Source organism: Vombatus ursinus, unplaced genomic scaffold (genome assembly GCF_900497805.2).
Source record: "Vombatus ursinus unplaced genomic scaffold, bare-nosed wombat genome assembly UNPS02014830.1, whole genome shotgun sequence".
NCBI classification, from domain to species: Eukaryota; Metazoa; Chordata; class Mammalia; order Diprotodontia; family Vombatidae; genus Vombatus; species Vombatus ursinus.
In genome coordinates, this window is record NW_020954608.1 from 46,472,060 (window position 1) to 46,492,000 (window position 19,941).

At 36.1% G+C, this 19,941-nt stretch overlaps 1 protein-coding gene across 1 annotated transcript in view; it reads left to right on the forward strand.

Annotated features, from left to right (window-relative positions):
• Positions 1-18,849, forward strand: part of PLCZ1 (phospholipase C zeta 1) — a 101,935-nt gene extending 83,086 nt beyond the window's left edge. Inside the window, exons 13-14 of the mRNA XM_027838582.1 lie at positions 14,172-14,321; positions 18,764-18,849. Coding sequence (XP_027694383.1) covers positions 14,172-14,321; positions 18,764-18,849 — 236 coding nt within the window. The remainder of the gene's footprint in view (positions 1-14,171; positions 14,322-18,763) is intronic.
• Positions 18,850-19,941: the final 1,092 nt, after the last annotated feature.

A 19,941-nucleotide genomic window follows, 5' to 3' on the forward strand; every position in this document is an offset into this window, starting at 1 on the left:
ATATGCCAGCAAATTTGAAAAACTCCACAGTGGCCACTGGATTGGAAAAGATCAATTTATGTCCCAATCCTAAAGAAGGGCAATGCAAAAGAATGTTCAAATTACTGAACAATTGCACCCATTTCACATGGCAGCAATGTTATGCATAAGATTCTTCAAGCTAAGCTTTAGTATTATGTCAATTCAGAATTATCAGAAGTGCAGGCTGGTTTTCAAAGAAGCAGAGGAACTAGAGACCAAATTGCCAATATTTGCGGAATTCTGCAGAAAGCAAGGGAGTTTCAGAAAAAAAAAAACAAACATCTACTTCTTCTTCATTGACAACATTAAAGCCTTTGTGTAGATCACAACAAAATGTGGCAAGTCCTCAAAGAAATGTAAATACCAGATCATCTTACTTGTCTCCTGAGGAAACTGTATGTGAGTCATGAAGCAAGTTAGAACCAAGCATGGAACAACTGATTTGGTTTAAGATTGGGAAAGGAGTACAACAATGCTGTATATTGTCACTTTATTTATTTAACTTATAAGCAGGATATATCATGCAAAATGCAAGGTTGGATGAACCAAACATTGAAATTAAGGTTGTTGTGAGAAATGTCAACAATCTCAGCTATGCAGATGATACAACTCTGATGGCAGAAAGTGAAAAAGAATTAAGAACCTTGCAATGAGGGTAAAAGAGGAAATGTAAAAGCTGGCTTGAAGCTTAACATCAAAAAAATTTAAGAACATGGCAGCTGGCTCCATCACTTACTGGCAACAGAGGGAAAAGAAAGGAAGTAGGGTCAGATTTCATATTCTGGGGCTCAAAGATCACTGCAGATGGTGACTACAGTCATGAAATTAAAAGACACTTCCTCTTTGGAAGGAGAGCTATGACAAATCTGCTCAGCATACTAAAAAGCAGAAATACTGCCTTGCCAACAAAGATCTGTGTAGTCAAAGCTATGATTTTTTTGAATAATAATGTCTGGCTGTGAGAGTTTGACTGTGAGGAAAGCTGAGAACCACAGAATTGATGCTTTCAAATTACGGTGCTAAAGAAATCTTTTGAGAGTCTCTTGGACAGTAAAGAGTTCAGTTTAGTCAAAACTGACTCAGATTATTCATTGGAAGTACAAATACTGAAGCTGAAGCTTAAATACTTTGGCCACATAATAAGAAGGAAGGATTCATTGGATAAGACCCTGATGTTGGGAAAGATTGAAGGCAAAAGGAAAAGGGGATGGCAGAGAATAAGATGGATAGCTAGTGTCATGGAAATAATGAATATGAGGTTGGACAGACTTCATGAAATAGTTAAGGACAGAAGATCCTCATGTGTTATGGTCTCTAAGGTCACAAAGAATCTTACACAACTGAACAACTAAATAACCAATAAATATTTTTGCACAAATAGGTCCCTTTTTATTATTTTTATCTCTTTGGGATACAGACTTAGTGGCATTACTAGGTTTTGCTACAGTTTTATAGCTCTTTAGTCATATTTTCAAATTGTTTTACAGAATGGTTAGACCAGTTCACAATTCCATCAACAGTGCTTTTGTGCCCCTATTTTTCCACATTCCCTCCAGCATTTGTCTTTTTTCCTTTCTGTCATGTTAGCCAATCTGATAGGTATGAGATGGTACCTCAGAGTTGTTTTAATTTTCATTTCTCTAATAAATACTGATTTAGAGCATTTTTCATGTGATTATGTTAGCTTTGATTTCTCCTTTTGAAAACTACTTGTGGAAGGATTCTGGGAAGATGAAGGAGTAGGTCAGAAAATTCCAAGCTCTCAAGATTTTTCTTCACAAAAGAATTCATAGAAGAACTTAAAATGACTTTAAAAATCAAATGAGAGAGATTGAGGAAAATCTAAAAAAAAAAAAAAGAAAAGAAGATTAATAGTGATTTAGAAGAAATTTAGAGTGCTAAAAACAAATAAAAGCAGTGGTAGAACAGGTATCATCCAGGGACAATCAGAGAAGATCTGAAGAAAAAAAATCTCAGGATGTGATTTGGTTCCTGTGAAGAGTAAACACCTCCAGGCTAGGGTCCTAGATCTGCTTAAACAACAAGTGGCAAACCTTGGGGTTAGCTAAATTGGGAGGCTGCCTATGCCCCAGCTGCAGTAATGTTTACCTCAGAGACAATGAGGGAAGTTGGGCATCTGAGCTGGGGAAGATCAAGGGAACCTCTGCTAACAAGTAGTGCCAGACCCAGCTGTGCTGCAGAGATGTGGCCAGGGATGATGAAGAGGAACTAGCCAGGTGAGTACAGAAGCAGTGAGGTGGGGATGCCACTGGCTGTGGGCACTTACAGGAAGCTGGAGGTCTCCATTTAGGTTCCAGTACAGAGGGGAGAACTGAAGGAGGATCTGAGGGCAGAGGCACAACCCCCTACCCCAGGATTAGAGGTGATTACAAAAACTAAGTTATTATAATTTTAAAAAAATGCAGAGGCAAAGGAGAAAAAAATCCAACCATAGAGGTTACTATGGGAATAGAGAAGACCAGGGTTCATCTTCAGAGGAGGATGCTGAAGCAACAGAACATTCTTCTACCCCAAAGAGTAATGTCAAATGGTCACCTGCCCAAAAAAGAATTCACAGAAGAGCTTAAAAATGACTTTAAAAATCAAATGAGAGAGATTGAGGAAAATCTAAAAGAAAAAAAAAAGAAAAATAAGAAGATTAAGAAAAGAAAGTCAACCAATTAGAAAATGAGATCCAGAATCTTAAAGAAGAAAATGACTCCTTGAAAATCAGAATCAGGCAAGGGGAAGCCAGCAAAGTTATGAGATCAAGAAATAAAAAAAATATATATAAAGAATGAAAAAATAGAAGAGAATGTGAAACATCTCATAAGAAAAACAACTGACCTGGAGTACAGATCAAGAAGAGAAAACATAAAAGTAATCAGACTACCTGAAAGCTATGATAAAAAAAGAATCTTGATAAAATAACATGAGAAATAATTAAAGAAAATTGTCCTGAAGCATCAGAACAAGAGAGGAAAGTAGAAATAGAAAAAATCCACCTATCACCAAAAACCCACTGTAATATCATAGTCAAATTCTGAAACCCCCAGCTCAAGGATAAAATATTATGAGTAACAAGAAAAAAAAAAAAACAATTTATACATGGTGGTGCCACAATTAGAATCACACAAGACCCTAGCAGCAGTGACAGTAAATGACCGCAGGTCTTGGAACACTATGCATTGAAGAGGAAAAGAACTGAATTTCTGACCAAAAATCTCATACCCAGCAAAGCTAAGCATAATTCTGAATGAAAAAAAAGGACATTTAATGAACTGTCAGACTTTCAGGACTTTGTTAAAAAAAAACAAAAAACAAAAAACCAAACCTGAACTCAATAGAAGATTTGATATATAAGAGCCAAGAAGAACAACAGGTACATACTAAAGACTAATTACAAGGGACTCAGTAAGGATGATTGTTTACCTTTTATGTATGTAAAATGCAAAATGTATATCTAAGATTGTTATTAGCAATTGGGTAGTTTGTAAGAAAGATTGGGGTTGATGAGTATGATATGACTTTAAAAAGTAAAACTGTTTAGGAACAGCTAAACAGAGTAATTATCTTATACAAATGAGGTGTGAGAGGAAGAGCCAACACAGAGGAATTAAATGGGAGAGGAGGGCTTTTAGTTCTGGAAACCTACTTTCATCGGGAATGGGTTCAAGAGGGAACAACACATATATATCTAGAAGAGTATAAAAGTCTTCTAAATTCAGAAAGAAATAAAACTCTAAGGGGATAGGGAGAAGGAAGAGGGTAAGGGAGGGATCTCTAGAGTTGAAGGTGAGGGAATATGTTAAAGACAGGATATAGAAGGGTATTTAAATTAATGGAAATGGGAGGATAAGGGAGGGATCCTTGGAAGGATAAGGGAGGGAGCTCTAGAGGCAAGGAGGGAGGAATAGGTCAAAGGAGGGTATAGAAGGATGTTTACATTTATGGGAATGGGAGAATAAGGGAGGGATTGTTCTAGGGGGGTAGGTTAAGTAATAGGAGGGCAAGGTAGAGGGTAAAAGTAAAGTAGGGGAGTTAGGAGGGACAGGAAATAAGAGATAAGCACAAATATAAAAACAAAGATCAGATGTAGAATTTGTTAGGGAAAATATATGTCTATGTATGTATGTATGCATATGTGTATGTATGTATATATATGTATATGTATATGTGTATGTATATATTTATATATAAATATATCTGCACTTAATTGGAAGGGAGGGGAAAAGGGAAAAAAGAACAAAGTAAAAAGTACACAGCAGAGAACAAAAGAAACTACAAAGAAGCAAAGAAGAGATGGATAGCTCTCAACACAACGCATAGTATTTATTATATAGACTTTCTTGAAATGGAAACAGTGCTATGTCCTTTAAATCCTTTCATGTTCTGCTGTGCACATGACATACTTTTTTTCCTTTTCTTATTATGTATTTAAGAAGTTTATAATATGTGTCTTTTCTTTTCTTATTATATATTTAAATTTTAGTAATAAAAAAGAAAAAGAAAATTGCTGGTTCATGTCCTTTGACCATTTATTAATTGGGGAATAGCTCTTATTTTTAGAAATTTGTCTCCATTCTCTATACATTTGAGAAATAAGGCCTTTAACAGAGAAAAGTGTTATAAATTCTCCTCCCCAATTTCCTGCTTTCCTTCTAACTCTGACTATGCTAGTTTTATTTGTGAAAACTCTTTTTATTTTAATTTCATGTAATCAAAATTATCCACTTTACTTCTGATAATCCTCTTTCTCTCTTGTTCAGTCATAATCTTTTTCCTTATGCATAGATCCAACAAGTGATATTTTCCATGCTCTCCCAATTTATTTATGATATCAATCTTTATCTCTCCCCAATCTATCTTCCAGTTCAGCTATTTTTTCCAATGAGATAATTCACATTATCCTCCATTTTTTCTCTTTTGACTTAGTTTTATTGTTTCTTCATCCCTTACAGAGTCATTAGCTTCCACTTGCCCAATTCCAAATTTAAAGCAATTATTTTCTACCATGAGCTTTTGTGGTTCTTTTTCCATTTGGCCAATTCTATTATTTATTAATTCTATTATTTTCTTTAGTATTTCTTTTTTGTGCCTCTTTTACCAAGCTGTTAATTGTGCACACAATGCATTCTCTGAGACTGAGATGCAGCAAAGTATAGAATGATTGTCCGTCACTTGTGCTAATTTTGGCCTAATAATTAAGATCAAGAAAACACAGGTTCTCCACCAGCCAGTACCACGCCATCCATACATAGAACCATCAGTTATAGAAAGTGAAGCTATTTTGAGTATTGTGGATAAGTTTACTTACATTAGTACATTTTTTCAGGAATGTCCATATAGATAATGAGGTTGATGCACATAGAGCTAGCTCTGTTTGAGAGGCTCTGAAGGAAAGTGTGGGAGAGAAGAGATGTTAGACTGCCTACCAAATTGAAGGTCTACAAAGCCATTGTTCTGACCTCGTTGCTGTATGACTGTGAAACCTGGAGAGTGTATGAGCACCATGCCAGGAAGTTGAATTGCTTCTACTGAAATTATCTTAGGAAAATTATGAAGATCATTTGACAGGATAAGGTGCTAGACACTGAGGTCCTTTCTTGAGCTAAACTGCCAAGCATACAAGTTCTACTGCAGAGAGCACAACTCCTATGGGCTGGCTACATTGCTTGAATGGCAAATGTACGTTTGACTAAAAGACTATTTTACAAAGAATTCACACAAGGCAGGTGCTCACATGGTTGTCAGAAGAAGTGATACAAGGACACTCTCAGGTCTCTCTGAAGAACTTTGGAATTGATTGTGTGACATGGGAGACACTGGCAAAGGACCACCCAGCATGTCATGTGCACATCAAAGAAGGTGTTATGCTCCATGAGCTAAGTAGAATTGCAGTAGCTCAAAAGAAGTGTGAGATGTGCAGACATATCTTCACTCCAAAAGTTCATATAGACCACTTGTGCCCAACCTGTAGTAAAGCCTTCCAAGCTTATATTGGTCAGATCATGCAGAGTTGAGCAGACTGTACCTTGACTCCAACATAGTGATGTCATTTTGATCCTCTTCAATAACAAAGGACAATAACCAATTATCTTTTCATATTTTTCCTATATCTCTCTCATTTCTTTTCCCAATTTTTCCTCTACCACTCTTATTTGATTTGTAAAATAATTTTTAAAGCTTTTCTAGGAATTTTTGGTGGGCTTGTGTTCAATTCACTTTTTTTCTTTTGAGGCTTTGTCTGTAGCTCTTTTGACATCATTGTCTTTTAAATTAGTATTTTGATGTCTCCTATCACCATAGTAGCTTTTTATGGTCAGTTTTTTTTGTTTGCTTATTTTATCAGCCTATGTCTTCATTTGGAACTTTGTGTTAAAGTTGAGCTCTGTTACTTGGGTAGGGGTTTGTAGTGAGTAGTGTCCCAAGCTTCATACTTTTTTCCACTGTTGTTTTCAGAACTAGTTCTAGGTGTATGGAAATTTTCTGTGCTCTTTAGGTGGTATGATCTGTGGAGAGGTGTCATTATTGCTTTCCTGGTCTGTGCTTTGGTCCTTACTGAAGAAGAGTCCCTGTTTCCTTGAGATGGCAAGTGATACTGCTCCTCAGGGTCCCTGCTTCCCTGGGATTATAATTGACAATGCTCCTCAAGGCCTCTCCATCCTTGAACTGCAAGGAATACTATTCCTTAGAGCCCTTGCTCCCTTCATGACTAAAAATGCTCCTCTCCACTGTTGAGCTGTGATCTGGGAGTGACTATGGGCAATTGAGTTGCTAAACAGCATCCTATCCTGCACCCAGTGCTAGCACATGTTTCCCCTGTAATATTTTTCTGACTAATTGCCTGATGCTCTTACCATCTCTGGCATGAGAGTTCCCAAACCTCTGTCACTACCATTAAGTCTTTTCACTGATGTTACATCCATATGGGTTCTGGCCTAGTCTTAACCCCAGTGTCACAGATCTATCTTTCAGACCTCCTCAGTTGTATTGGGGTGGAATAATGCCTCACCCTAACCTTTTGTTGGATCTCTTGCTCCAGGATTCAATTTGAAGCCATTATCTTAAGGCTGTTTAGAGGGGAATGTTGAGAAAGCTTGGCTATAGTTCTTCCTCTGCTTTACCATATTAACTCCACCTCCAGAAGTCCATCAGGAAGATCTCAAATTCAAATGGTGCCTCTGACCAGCTGTGTGATCTTGGGCGATTCACTTAACCCATTTGCCTCAGTTTCCTCATCTGTAAAATGGGGATTCCCAGGGTTGTTGTGAGGGTAAAATGAGTTAGTCATTGTAAAGCACTAAAAACATTATAAAGTGTAAGCATAGAGAAATTTTAATACCATAAAAATCATTTATCTAAAATAAAAAACAAACATCATATCCAGTAGGGATGTACCAGAACCTTCTCTTTTCTTTTATTTTTTTAATTTTTTTTATTTGTAACATGTGTTTTTAAAACTTTGGGTTACAAATTTTCTCCTTTTCTCCCTTCTCACCCACCTTCATTGAAAAGGTAAGCATCTCGATACAGGTTATAGATGTGTGGTCATGCAAAATACTTCCATAGTAGTCCTGTTGTGAAAAACTAAGTATATTTCCCTTTATCCTATCCTACCTCCATTTATTCTATTCTCTCTTTTGACCCTGTCCCTGCTCAGAAGTGTTTGCTTTTGATTGTCCCCTCCTTCAATCTGCCTTCCCCTCTATCAACCCCCTGCTCTCTTGTCCCCTTCCCCCCTTATTTTCCTGTAGGGTAAGATAGATTTCTATACCCCATTGTGTATGTTATTCCCTCCTTAAGCAAAATCCTATGAGAATAAGATTCACTCACTCCCTCTCACCTCCCCCCATTTCCCCTCCACTGTAAAAGCCTTTTCTTGTCTATTTCATGTGAGATATTTTACCTCATTCTACTTCTCCCTTTCTCCTTCTCCCAGTATAATCTTCTCCCACCCCTTAATTTTATTTTCCAGATATCACCCTTTCATCTTCAACTCACCCTGTGTCCTCTATCTATCTATCTATAGAAACATATAATTTTTTCCCTCCCACTACCCTAATACTGACAAAGGACTCATGAGTAACAAATATTATCTTTCCCTGCAGGAATGTAAACAGTTCAACCTTAATAAGTCTCTTATGACTTCTCTTTCCTGTTTACCTCTTCCGTGTTTCACTTGAGTCTTGTATTTGAAGGTCAAATTTTCTATTCAGCTCTGGTCTTTTCCACAGGAATGCTTGAAAGTCCCCTATTTAATTGAATGACCATTTTTTACCCTGAAGGATTCTACTCATTTTTGCTGGATAGGTGATTCTAGGTTGTAGTCCAAACTCCTTTGCCCTCCAGAATATCATACTCCCATGCCCATACTCCAGACCCTTAATGTAGAAGCTGCTAAATCTTATGTTATCCTAATTGTGTTCCCACAGTACTTGAATTGTTTCCTTCTGGCTGCTTGTAATATCTTCTCCTTGACCTGGGAATTCTGGAATTTAGCTACAACATTCCTAGGAGTTTTCCTGTGGGGATCTCTTTCAGGAGGAGATCAGTGGATTCTTTTAATTTCTATTTTGCCCTCTGGTTCTAAAATATCAGGGCAGTTTTCCTTGATAATTTCTTGAATTTTTTGATCATGGCTTTCAGATAGTCCAATAATTTTTAAGTTCTCTCTCCTGGATCTATTTTCCCGGTCAGTAGTTTTTTCAATGAGATATTTCATATTCTCTTCTATTTTTTCATTCCTTTGGATTAGTGTTACAGTGCCTTTATTTCTCAAATTGTCACTAGTTTCCAATTTCTCCATTCTAATTTTTAAGGAAGTATTTTCATCAGTAAGATTTTGGACTTCCTTTTCCATTTGCCTAATTTTGCTTTTAAGGGCATTCTTCTCCTCATTGACTTTTTGGACCTCTTTTGCCGTTTGGGTTAGGCTATTTTTTAAGTTGTTATTTTCTTCAGTATTTTTTTGGGTCTCCTTTAGCATCACTCTCAGTTTTTCCTCTACTTCTCTTACTTGCTTCTCAAAATCCTTTTTGAGATCTTCCATGACCTGGGACCAATTCATATTTTTCTTAGAGGTTTTGGAAGTAGGAGATTTGGCTTCATTGTCTTCTGGTTATATGTTTTGATCTTCTTTGTCATCAAAGTAAGATAATATAGTCTGACTCTTTTTGCACTGCTTGCTCATGATCTCAGCCAATTACTTGAGTTATAAACTCTTTGTTAAGGTAGGAGTCTGTTTCTAATGTGGAGAATGTACTGTCCCAAGCTTCAGGGGTTTTGTGCAGCGGTTTTCAGAGATACTTCTAGGGACCTGTAAATTTTCAGTTCTTCCAAGGTGCTATGATCAAGGGTGAGGTGTTTACTCCTTTCCTGACCTGTGCTCTGGTCTATGAGCACTCTTTTTTGTCTTGGATCTGGGAGGATGGTTTCCTCTCCACAGCCACTACAAGCTCCACCATGCCAGCGCTCCTCCTAGCCCCAGGACCACCACCCAGAACTGTGACCCAGATCCAACCACGGGCAAAGCAAGAGAATCCTGCACCAGCAGAGAGATTCCTGCAATCCCTCTCTGATCAGCCACTGGATTCCCCCTCAGTCTGTGGGCCGGAAGCTCAGGAGGCAGCCACTGCCCAGCCAAGCTTGTGGACTGGAGCTGAGACCACCTGCTTCTCTCTCTCACTACAGACACAGATTTTTTCCACTGACCTTCTAAGTTGTCTTTGGCGTCTGTGGGTTGAGAAGTCTGGAAACCGCCACAGCTGCCATGATTTGGTCCTCTGAGGCCTGCTCCAGGGTCGCTTCAGCCTGCGCTCCCATGCCAGACTGCGCTCCTCTCCCCTCCTGGCGCGATATACCTTTCTGATCAACCATTCAGGCTGTCTTGGGCTGGAAATTTGTTTCACTCTGTCTTTTTGTGGGTTCTGCTGCTTTAGAATTTGTTTAGAGCCATTTTTTTTATAGATATTTGGAGGGGTTTGGGGGAGAGCTCAGGCAAGTCACTGCTTTTACTCTGCCATCTTGGCTCCGCCCCATTAGCTTTTCTTTTTTTTTTTTTTTAAGGCAATTGGTGTTAAGTGACTTGCCTAGGGTCACACAACTAGTGAGTGTCAAGTGTTTGGTCTGAGATCGGATTTGAACTTAGGTCCTCCTGACTTCAGGGCCAATGCTCTATCCACTGTGCCACCTAGCTGCCCCACCAGAACCTTTTCTAATAAATATGAGAGTAAAGAAAGGATGATTATTCTCCTTACTATTATTGGATGTGGTTCTAGAAATTTTAGTAACAACAATAAGATAAGAGAAAGAAATTAAAGGCATACAGACAGACAAAGAGAAGATAAAACTATCTTTATTTGTTGATGATAGGATAGTTTGCCTGGAAAATCCTAGGGAGTCAGCAAAGGTACTAATAGGACAATTATTAGCTTCAGCGAAGTTGTAGGTTGCAAAATAAATGCTCAAAATCAATATCATTTCTATACAATATTAACAAAATCTAAGAAGCAAAAAATAGAAAGGGAAATCTCATCCCAAATAACTACAAAATGTATAAAATATCTGGGGATCAATCTGTCAATGCACAAAAAAGAATTGGATGGATTCAATTACAAAATACTCCTTAAAGAAGTAAAGAACAGCTTAAATAGTTGGAGGACTATTCAGTGCTCATGGCTGGGCCATGCCAGTATAATAAAAGTGACAATCTTACCAACATTAATTTATATTTCCAATGCTATGACAATCAAATTACCAAAGAGATACTTCAAAGTACTTAATAAAATAATAACAAAATTCATTTGGAAAAACAAAAATTCTAGAATATCAAAGAAAAATGATGAAAAAAATAGGAATGAAAGAGCAAAACACTTTGAGACCTCCAAGTGTATTATAAAGTAGTTTTCATTAAAACCATCTGGTATTATTTTAAAAAATAGAGATACAGATCAATGAAAGAGATTAGACAAAGAAGAATCAGAAGCAATGGTACTCAATAAAATGATGAAGTGGAAAATGTAAATTGACTAGGAAAAACTTCTTATTTGACAAAACTGCTTGGAAAACTGCAAGGCAGTCCAGTAGAAATTAACCTTAGGCCAACACTTTATGTCATATTACACCATAGATTCTGAATGTGTATGAGACCATAATATTAAAGATCAAATTATAAAAAAACAGGCACTTGCAAAACATAAAATATCTAACTTTGGTTACTTGAAACTGAAAAGCTTCCATACAAACAAAAAAATTTTTTTTGGATTAGAAGGGACATAGTTGAATGGAAAAAATAACTATATCACATTTCTCTGATAAAGTTTTGGTCTCCAAAGTATGTGTGTATATCACACATACACATACATACATATATATATATATATATATACACACATATATACCCATATATATATATAACTAACAAATAGATATGCACATATATGACTAATAGCCATTCCCAATAAATGAGTGATCAAAGGATATAAACAGTTCTCAATAGAAATATTGCAAAGTACTTACAATTGCATGAAAGAATGCTGCAAATCACCATTAATAACAGAAATATAAATAAAATAACTGAGGTCTCCCCTCATTCTTTGAAAATTAGTAAAGATGACAAAAATAACTGTAGTCAATGTTGGAGGGATTGTGGGGTAATTAGCACACAAATACATTGTTGATGGAGCTGATAAATGGTACAGCCATATTGGAAATAATTTTGGAATTATGCAAATAAAATGACTAAAATGTTTATTCTCTTTGAACCAGAGACTGCATTACTGGGCTAATACCCCAAGGAAACCATTATAAGGAGAAAGTTCCCATAAACACCTGTTGTGAGTGAATTTATAATAACTCAGGAAACAAAGTCTGAACTATGCAATTTATTAACAAGGCATACAAATGGGTTCAGGACCCCCTCAGTAGGCACAAGGACCCTAAAAAGAGATTTACAGTTGCTTCTATAGAAAAGTACAGTTACTATTTTTAGTATTACTATTTTTAGATTTAGTGACTTTCCAGAGTTTGGGGACTCTGGTTGAATCCACCTGCATCCTGCAAAACTGTTAGTAGTACAATAATAAATGACTTCCCTGAAGTTACATGACTTACAGGAAAATGAGATTTAACTCTGGCAGCTGTACAAAATGTTGGCAATGATACAACATTGAGTTTGTTTGGTTCTCTCCATCAAAATATTTCTATCATCATTTTTTCGTGAATGCAAAGAGCAGGAAGCAAAGTAGATATCCATTGCTTGGGGAATGGCTAAACAAATTGTGGTACCTAAATGTAACAAAATTTTACTGTGCTGCAAGAAATTATGTATGTTATGGATACAGAGAAGCATGGAAAGATCTACACGAACTGATTAATAGTGAAGTAAACAGAGCCAAGAAAACTATATATACAATGACTACAGTTATGTAAATGGAAAAAAAACTGCCTACAAAAAATCAAATGATTAACAAAATTATTAAAATCATGCATGACTTGAATGAAGAGATATGAGGATACTTCAACCCACCCTTTCATGGAGGTTGGAGGTCCACAGCTATTGCACATTGCATAATGTTTTAGGACTTTTTTCAATTTGTTGATCAGTTATGCTGACTTTTCCTCTTTTTTGACTTTGAAAATTATTGCTCACTGTATGGAATGGCTGTTTGGCAAAGGAGGAGGAAGGATATTAAGTCCAGCTATGATTATGCAAAAAAATAAAAGGCATAAAAATTTATTTTAAAAAATGACAGACATTTCAAAATAAAGTTAAATGATATGAACAGGCAATTCTCTAAAGAAATCCAAGTTTGCAACACCCATATGAAAAAAATACTTCCAATTACTAATAATTAGATAAATTATTTTGGGAGATTACAAGATCCCTGACATCTTATCAGTATCCTCTGTCCCGCTGATTGGAGGACTGGAGAGAAGAATAAAGAAGTACTCTCAAATCCTCCATTTAAAGAGGACTTCCAAGGTAGCCCTTTCTTCATTTCCCATTAGCTACACACATCTTTGCACTAGACTTCATTATACTCTCAAGCAGGGTACCTTCTTTCCCACTCTCTTTCTTCCTTTTTAGTTTCCTTTTGTATGTTACCTTCCCGCATTAAATTGTAAGCTTCTTGTGGTCAAGGACTGTCTTTTTTTTTTTTCCTCTATATTTGTATCCCCAGCACTTAGCACAGTCCCTATTACATAATAGGCACTTAATGTTTATTAAATGACTGAAATGAAATTTTAAAGAATTTTGACAGCCATCAGATAGGTAAAGATAAAAAAGGAAAATGAAAATTGTTGGAGGGGATCCAGGAAAACAGACCTACTGGTGTGCTTTGGTCTTGTCATTCTGGAAAACAATTTGGAACTATTGCCCCCAAATCATGAAACCGCAAACACTCTTTAATCCAGCTGTGCATGTAGGCTCATAAACCAAAAAACCAGGTAGAACTGTTTAGATAGTAACAAATATTGTAAAGGAAAACAAATAGGAGTCCTCTGATTAATTGATTTACTGATTATGATGTCCTTGTGGAATAGAATGATAATGGCCTTAAGATACTAAATGAGACATATATTTATGGACATAGCAAATGAGTGAATTCATTTGGTTTGATTATTTGTTTGCCATAAGAATTATATTTTTGGGGAAATATGAGGGAAATAATAATAGTATTGCCCCAAAAAAGGAGAAAAGAAAAGAAAGAAAAGCTGCTCATTGAAACATTTTAAAAATAATGCACAGAGGAGAACAGATAGAAGTTCAGAAAGAAATACAGACAAGCAAGGCAGCTTTGAAAGAACATATTGAATTTCTCACATTCTAATTTTTAAAAGTAATCTGTTTATAATAGAATTTTTTTTCATTTCACATATAATTATTTTTTTCTGTTCTTTGTATATGAAAATATTCATTTTTGGAGAGAGTGTTAAGAATGTTTAAAAAATAACAGTAGAAACAGACATATCGGCCTCCCTAAATTTGAAAAAGATGATTAAATAGGATCATAAATGAGATGTGACAAATTTTCTTGACAATATTAGTCTTGTAAGGGTATGGAGGAAAAGTTATAAACATAAATTAACCTTTTATTTTATCCAAAGATTATTTCTTTGACTATATCTGTTATTTTATATGTCAGCTTTTGCTCCTCGATGGAATGAAACTTTCACATTTACCATCCATGCCCCAGAAATGGCACTAGTACGCTTTGTTGCCGAAAATCAGTCTACAATAGGTTCAAATGAATTTCTTGGACAATACACTTTACCACTGCTATGCATGGATAAAGGTAATTCTTCTAAAACTAATATTCCAGTTTCAACAGAAATATATTAAGTACTGCCAATGTGTAATTCAATAATATGCTAAGCACTAATGATATAACAGTCAAAGACAACTTGGTCCATGCCATTGTAAAGCTTTAAGGCTAATAGAGAAGATAATGTGTGCAAAAATAAGTATGATATGAGGAGGAATGTCATGTGGGTAAAGATTGTTTTAGCCAAAATTCTCCAATAAGTATGAGGAACAACACTTTCAATTTTAGATCAGGGAAGACTTCATGGAAGAATAGAAACATAAGCTGAATCTTGAAGGTAGATCAGGGTTTTAAGAGGTGGCAATGTTGAGGAAATCGACTGTAGGCATGGAGGACAGCCTGCATGAAATCATTGAGGTAGGAGAGAACAGAAATAATCTAGAAGTTCAGTGTGACATGAAAGGGAAAAATGTGAAAATGGAAATGTAAGTTGAAGTCAAATTATTGAGGGCCTTAAATGTCAGGCTGGGTATAGATTTTATCCAGGAAGGAGCTTCTTGAATGTATTTCACTAGGGAGTGACATAGTCAGATTCCTTAGGAAGCGTAATTTGTCATCTGAAAGCAGGATAAGTTGGATGTAGGAAAGGCTAGAGGGAGGGATATGATATAGAAGCATGTTACAATTGTTTATGTGATAAGTTATGTGGATTTGACTTAGGATTATTGCAGAGTGGAACAGAAGTGACAGATGTATTAACATTTTTAAATGGTTGAACTTTTCTAATATTATATCTTGATAACAAAAAAGCACTATAGGAAGAACAATAGTGAGGCATGGGGATAGTAACAAATGGAAAAGGCATCAGTTTCACAAATTGAAAATATTCTTATAGTTTAATCTCTGCCCTTAGCAATCAGTTAACACATAATTTTAAGTGATTACTACATACCAGGCACTGTGCTAAGCACTGGAGATTCAAAGAAAGGCAAAAAACACAACCTGTGTCCTCAAGGAAGTCATGGTCTAATTCACAGCTCCCATAATTGGACAACCTATTCTTCTTACCTTTATCTGAGCAAATTCTTGATAAATTCTAGTGTTAAATTAAATTCAATAAACATTTAAGTGTTTATGATTTGGCAGGTACTTTTCTTGGTATTGGGGCTACAAAGACAAAAAGTGAAATAGTGCCTACCTTTAAGGAACATGCAATATAGGTGGGGTGGGTGGATGTATTACAGATAATTGTAGTACAAGTTAAAGTGGGGGGGGGGGTAAAGTTCCTAGGAAAAGTCAAACAGACATGAAAAATTCAGGAGAGATTTTCTTTAGTGGGACTAATCAGGAAAGGCTTCATGGAAAAGATGGCAACTGAGTTGAGTCTTAAAGGAAAGAAAATATTTCAACAGTCAGATATGTTGGGAGTCAGTTAAAGGGACATAACACAGAAGTAGTAAAAAGTAGCATGATTCCAGGAAATGACTAGCAAGTCTAGTAGGCTAGGTCATATAGGAAAGAACTTCATGCTATAATCCAAGAGTTAGCATTCTGTAGACCACAGGTGTCAAATTTGAGGTCTAAGGGTTGCCAGCTGCCCAGAAAAGTCTGAATTTAAAGAAAATCAGGTTAAAAAGTATTTGGGGAATGTTTAAGAAAAATAATTACAAATACCATATAACATAAATAATGACAGCTTGTAATTTCCTAAATCAATATGCTGCCTCATAAAGATCCATATCTTTTTGAGACTGATACCACTGCTGTAGATAAGCAGGAGATATTGGAAGCATTTGAGCAAGGGTGTGACTTGATTAGACCTAAGAATCAGAAAGATCACTGTGAGTTTGGTGTGAAATATTTATTAGAGAAGGAAGAAACTGTATCAGTTAGGAAAGGAGGACAGGGTGCATTTGGGGGCTGAGAAAAGAGAAAGTTGGAAGAGCTTTGGTGGGAAGATTTGTAGGTAGTCTACTTCAATAAATAAAGGACTTGTGGTTTATGTCAGTGTAAAGTGTGAATGCATAACATGTACATTATGTGTATGTTCACATGGGTTGCCAAAATGTGACGCAAAGGGAAACAGGAATTGATATCTATGGAATATCACCCATCCTTCTTCAAAGGAGACTGATTCTTACCAGGAAGGGAGCAAAAGAATAGGAGCATGAAGCTAGCCTCTCTGTTTTCCTCAGAGAGGGAATATCAGGATGGAATCTTCCTAGTCTAGGCGAAATAATTTCTAGGCTCAAACCACTCTCCTAGTGGTTAGGTTTTAATAGAAAAGGTGTTTCCAAGGTTATATCCAAAGGTTTGACTCCCTTCCTACCAAATTCTAGTTGTACAAATCTATTAATCCAAAGTGACAGCAAACAGTGATTAAAAAGTTATGCAGATTAAACTTTGCCAGACAATATACAGAGAAACTGAGTTCTCACACTGGGAGTGAGATATCTTATCTCAACCAAGAGAGAGAGATAGTCTCTAATTTCACTCAAACAAAAGTTCCCTGAAGTCTCTAGTGATATAAGTTGAATATAAGAACATGCTCAAGGTACTGGCTTCTCTACATGTTGGCTTCTTCCTAAAATCTTTTTCTTCCTCCAGGGACCTCTCTGAAGAGAGCTGGAATAATGTGTGTCCTCTCTAAAAGCTGGAAACAAAAAGAATTCTCTTCTCCCAAGCTCTCACCAAATCTGTCCTTATGCAAGCATAGAGCATAGTTAACATTCTTTCTACCAATGTGGAAAGTATTATGCAAATGCCTATGCTTGGGACCTGGGTTACATTAGTGTGGTAACTCTCTCTGTAATGTAGATCACAACTTATCTATAACTTATTTTCTTGTGAGTTGCTTGAGAATCAGAGAAGTGACTTAGCCATGGGTCATATAGTTCAATAAGTTTAAGAAATAATATTTAACCTCAAGTCTTACTATTCCATGTCCAAGCACAATCCCTTATAAAATCTCACCTTTTAGAAATCAATAAAAGATGAAAAAAATGATTGTCTTGTAGGAAAAGGGACCTAGCTAAGGGTAGATAGTATAAAGCATCAGTACAATGTTTTTTAATTCTTCCAACAGTTTTTTGGCATCTCAGGAGTAGGTTTGGGACAGAACAGGAATAGAAGAAAGTCAGGGGGTAAGGTAAACCCAAACTGGAGAAGAGTGTGGTGGAGTGACTGACCTTGGAGTAAATGGAAGGAAATGTGACCAGAAAAAAAATGACAAACTGAAAAAAAGAGAGATTGAGGGACAGGAATTCTCAATGAAAGTGAAGTGAAGGTTTAGGAAAAATGAGTCCAAGGGAGACTCTTCTGAACAGAAAACTGAGATCAGAGAGGAATTTCAGTTTGAGATCCTGGAGGTAGAGATTTTGGGGTGATGGTTAAGTATAATGTATGACTCTTGAATGGCCAATGTAGTATTAAGATGGTGATCATGAGAGTTTAGGGTATTAAGGAAAGAAGAAGTCAATTAGAAGGGTCATCAGTATGAATATTGAAATTATTAAAAATGCTGTTAGAGTATGGTGTGGAGATGAAGATGAGAAATCAGGTGGTGAAGTCACTGAGGAAGATATATCTAGGTAAATGGCAGCTACAAGGATCAAGATAGGATGAGCTTTAAGCAAAGAGAGGTTGTCAAATAACAGTGACAGAGGATCTATACATGGCAGTGGAGAGAAAAGAACATGTTATTTTTCTCTTCCTTGTCCTGTTTTTTGGGGTGGGGAGATTAGGGAAGAAAGGACCAGGATTGGAGAGGGTGGGTAAGGGAAATGTTTTCCTAAGAGGACAGGTCGGTTTTAATTAGCACCAGGAGTGAAGGAAGTATAAGAGGAAGAGACAGATCTTTGGTAAAAAGAGTTTGTCTGGTCAGACAATGGTTGGAACACAAATTGTAAGTATTGTTGGCCACAAGTCTGGGGTAATTGCATAGGTAGGAACTAGCAGAAATCAATCAATACATCAACAAAAAAGTCCTGTTATATTAAATTGATGGCACCTCTACTTATGATGCCACTTGCTAATTTTATGCTTACTTGATTATGGTTGATATAGGTCCAGTGGCTTTAATGGAGGAAGGGAGGTAGTGGTCAAATCAGTCCCCTTTCTCCAGGGGTAGATCCCAGAGACCATATGGCATTTTACAGTGGCTTTAAATAAGAATTTCATGATCAACCATTTTTGATACCCTTCTTCAATAATTAGGTCACATCACTCCACTCAAACATTCAACTGTAATTGTACTGGTTCTTTATCATTAATAGATATCAGAACTATGCTAAACATAGGACTATACAAGAATAGTAACTGATTATTTTATTTTGGCAAATTTAAAACAGATGTTTTATATTATTCTTTATTTGCCCAGCAAAAAAAAAAATCATTCTTTTTCTGTAGTAGTACTATAGCAACCTTTAATTTACTTACTTTCATTTTTCTAACCAATTATTATTTCATTACAGGTTATCGCACTATTCCTCTATTTTCCAAAACAGGTGACAATCTTGACCCTGCGTCACTATTTGCTTATGTGTGGTACCATGAATAGCATCTAAAGTATTGTACATGCTATGCAGCTCAATAAAGCAACCAAAATCAATGTCCTTATTCTTTTTATTGATATGTAAGTAATTTCTCCATATTTTGATCAACTCTGAAATAGTAGCCACTAAGCTGGCCTGAGGATCAAGAAGAGATGAGTTCAAGCTTCCTCTCTGACACAGGTTGTCTATTTGACACTAGGCAAGTTACTTAGCTTCTTGTCTCCCCATGTAACTTCTCTAAGTCGAGAATTTCAGAATAAATGCCTAACTGCATTGATAAAGGGAGTTTCCTCACCAGAGTTCCCATCATTAGTGAAATAATAAATCTGCACTAAAAAAAGAAAGAAAAGAAAAAGGAAATGAAATGGTTGTAAAATATTTAGCAGTATAAATGGAGTGAGGAATCTAAAAATGTCTGACTTTTACATAGTATATTTAATTGTTGAAATTAAATTGTCAGATTCTTTGTGCCCTATTTCCTAGAAATTAATTAGCCACCACATTCTCAGACATAAATATAAAAAAGATTTGATTATTTAATTTGAATTACACAGACATTTTATGAAGGTCTATTAAATTGATTTTTCATTATAACCACATACAATTTCCTTGTATATGGTCTTTATGTATAATTCTGTTTAGTCTTGCTGAATTATCATTTTATAAATTTAAAAATTTTCAATGCGTGTACATATTGTTACTCTTCACTTTTAAATATAACTTCAGTTCTACTTCATATTCTAACCTTCCTGAGGTCAATAAGATTATTCCTTTCAGAATGTCATATACCTCACATACCAGACTGTGGAAACTTAATAAATATCCTACATCAATATGAAGGGTGACAATAATGACTTTTTGCATAAGGAGAACAATCTGCTGCTGCCCAGCAAAACACAAAATGAACTATCCAGCACAATATTTACATTTTTAACACTTAAGACTAAAAGTTTTTCTATTAAAGTTCCACCACTAATTCTTGTTCTTGAATCCATCTCTAGTCATCCTGATGAATATCTGGCCACTGGACCCAGGTGGCTCTGGATGAGAAAGTGAGGCTGGTGACCTTGCACAGCCCTCCCTCACTCAAATCAAAG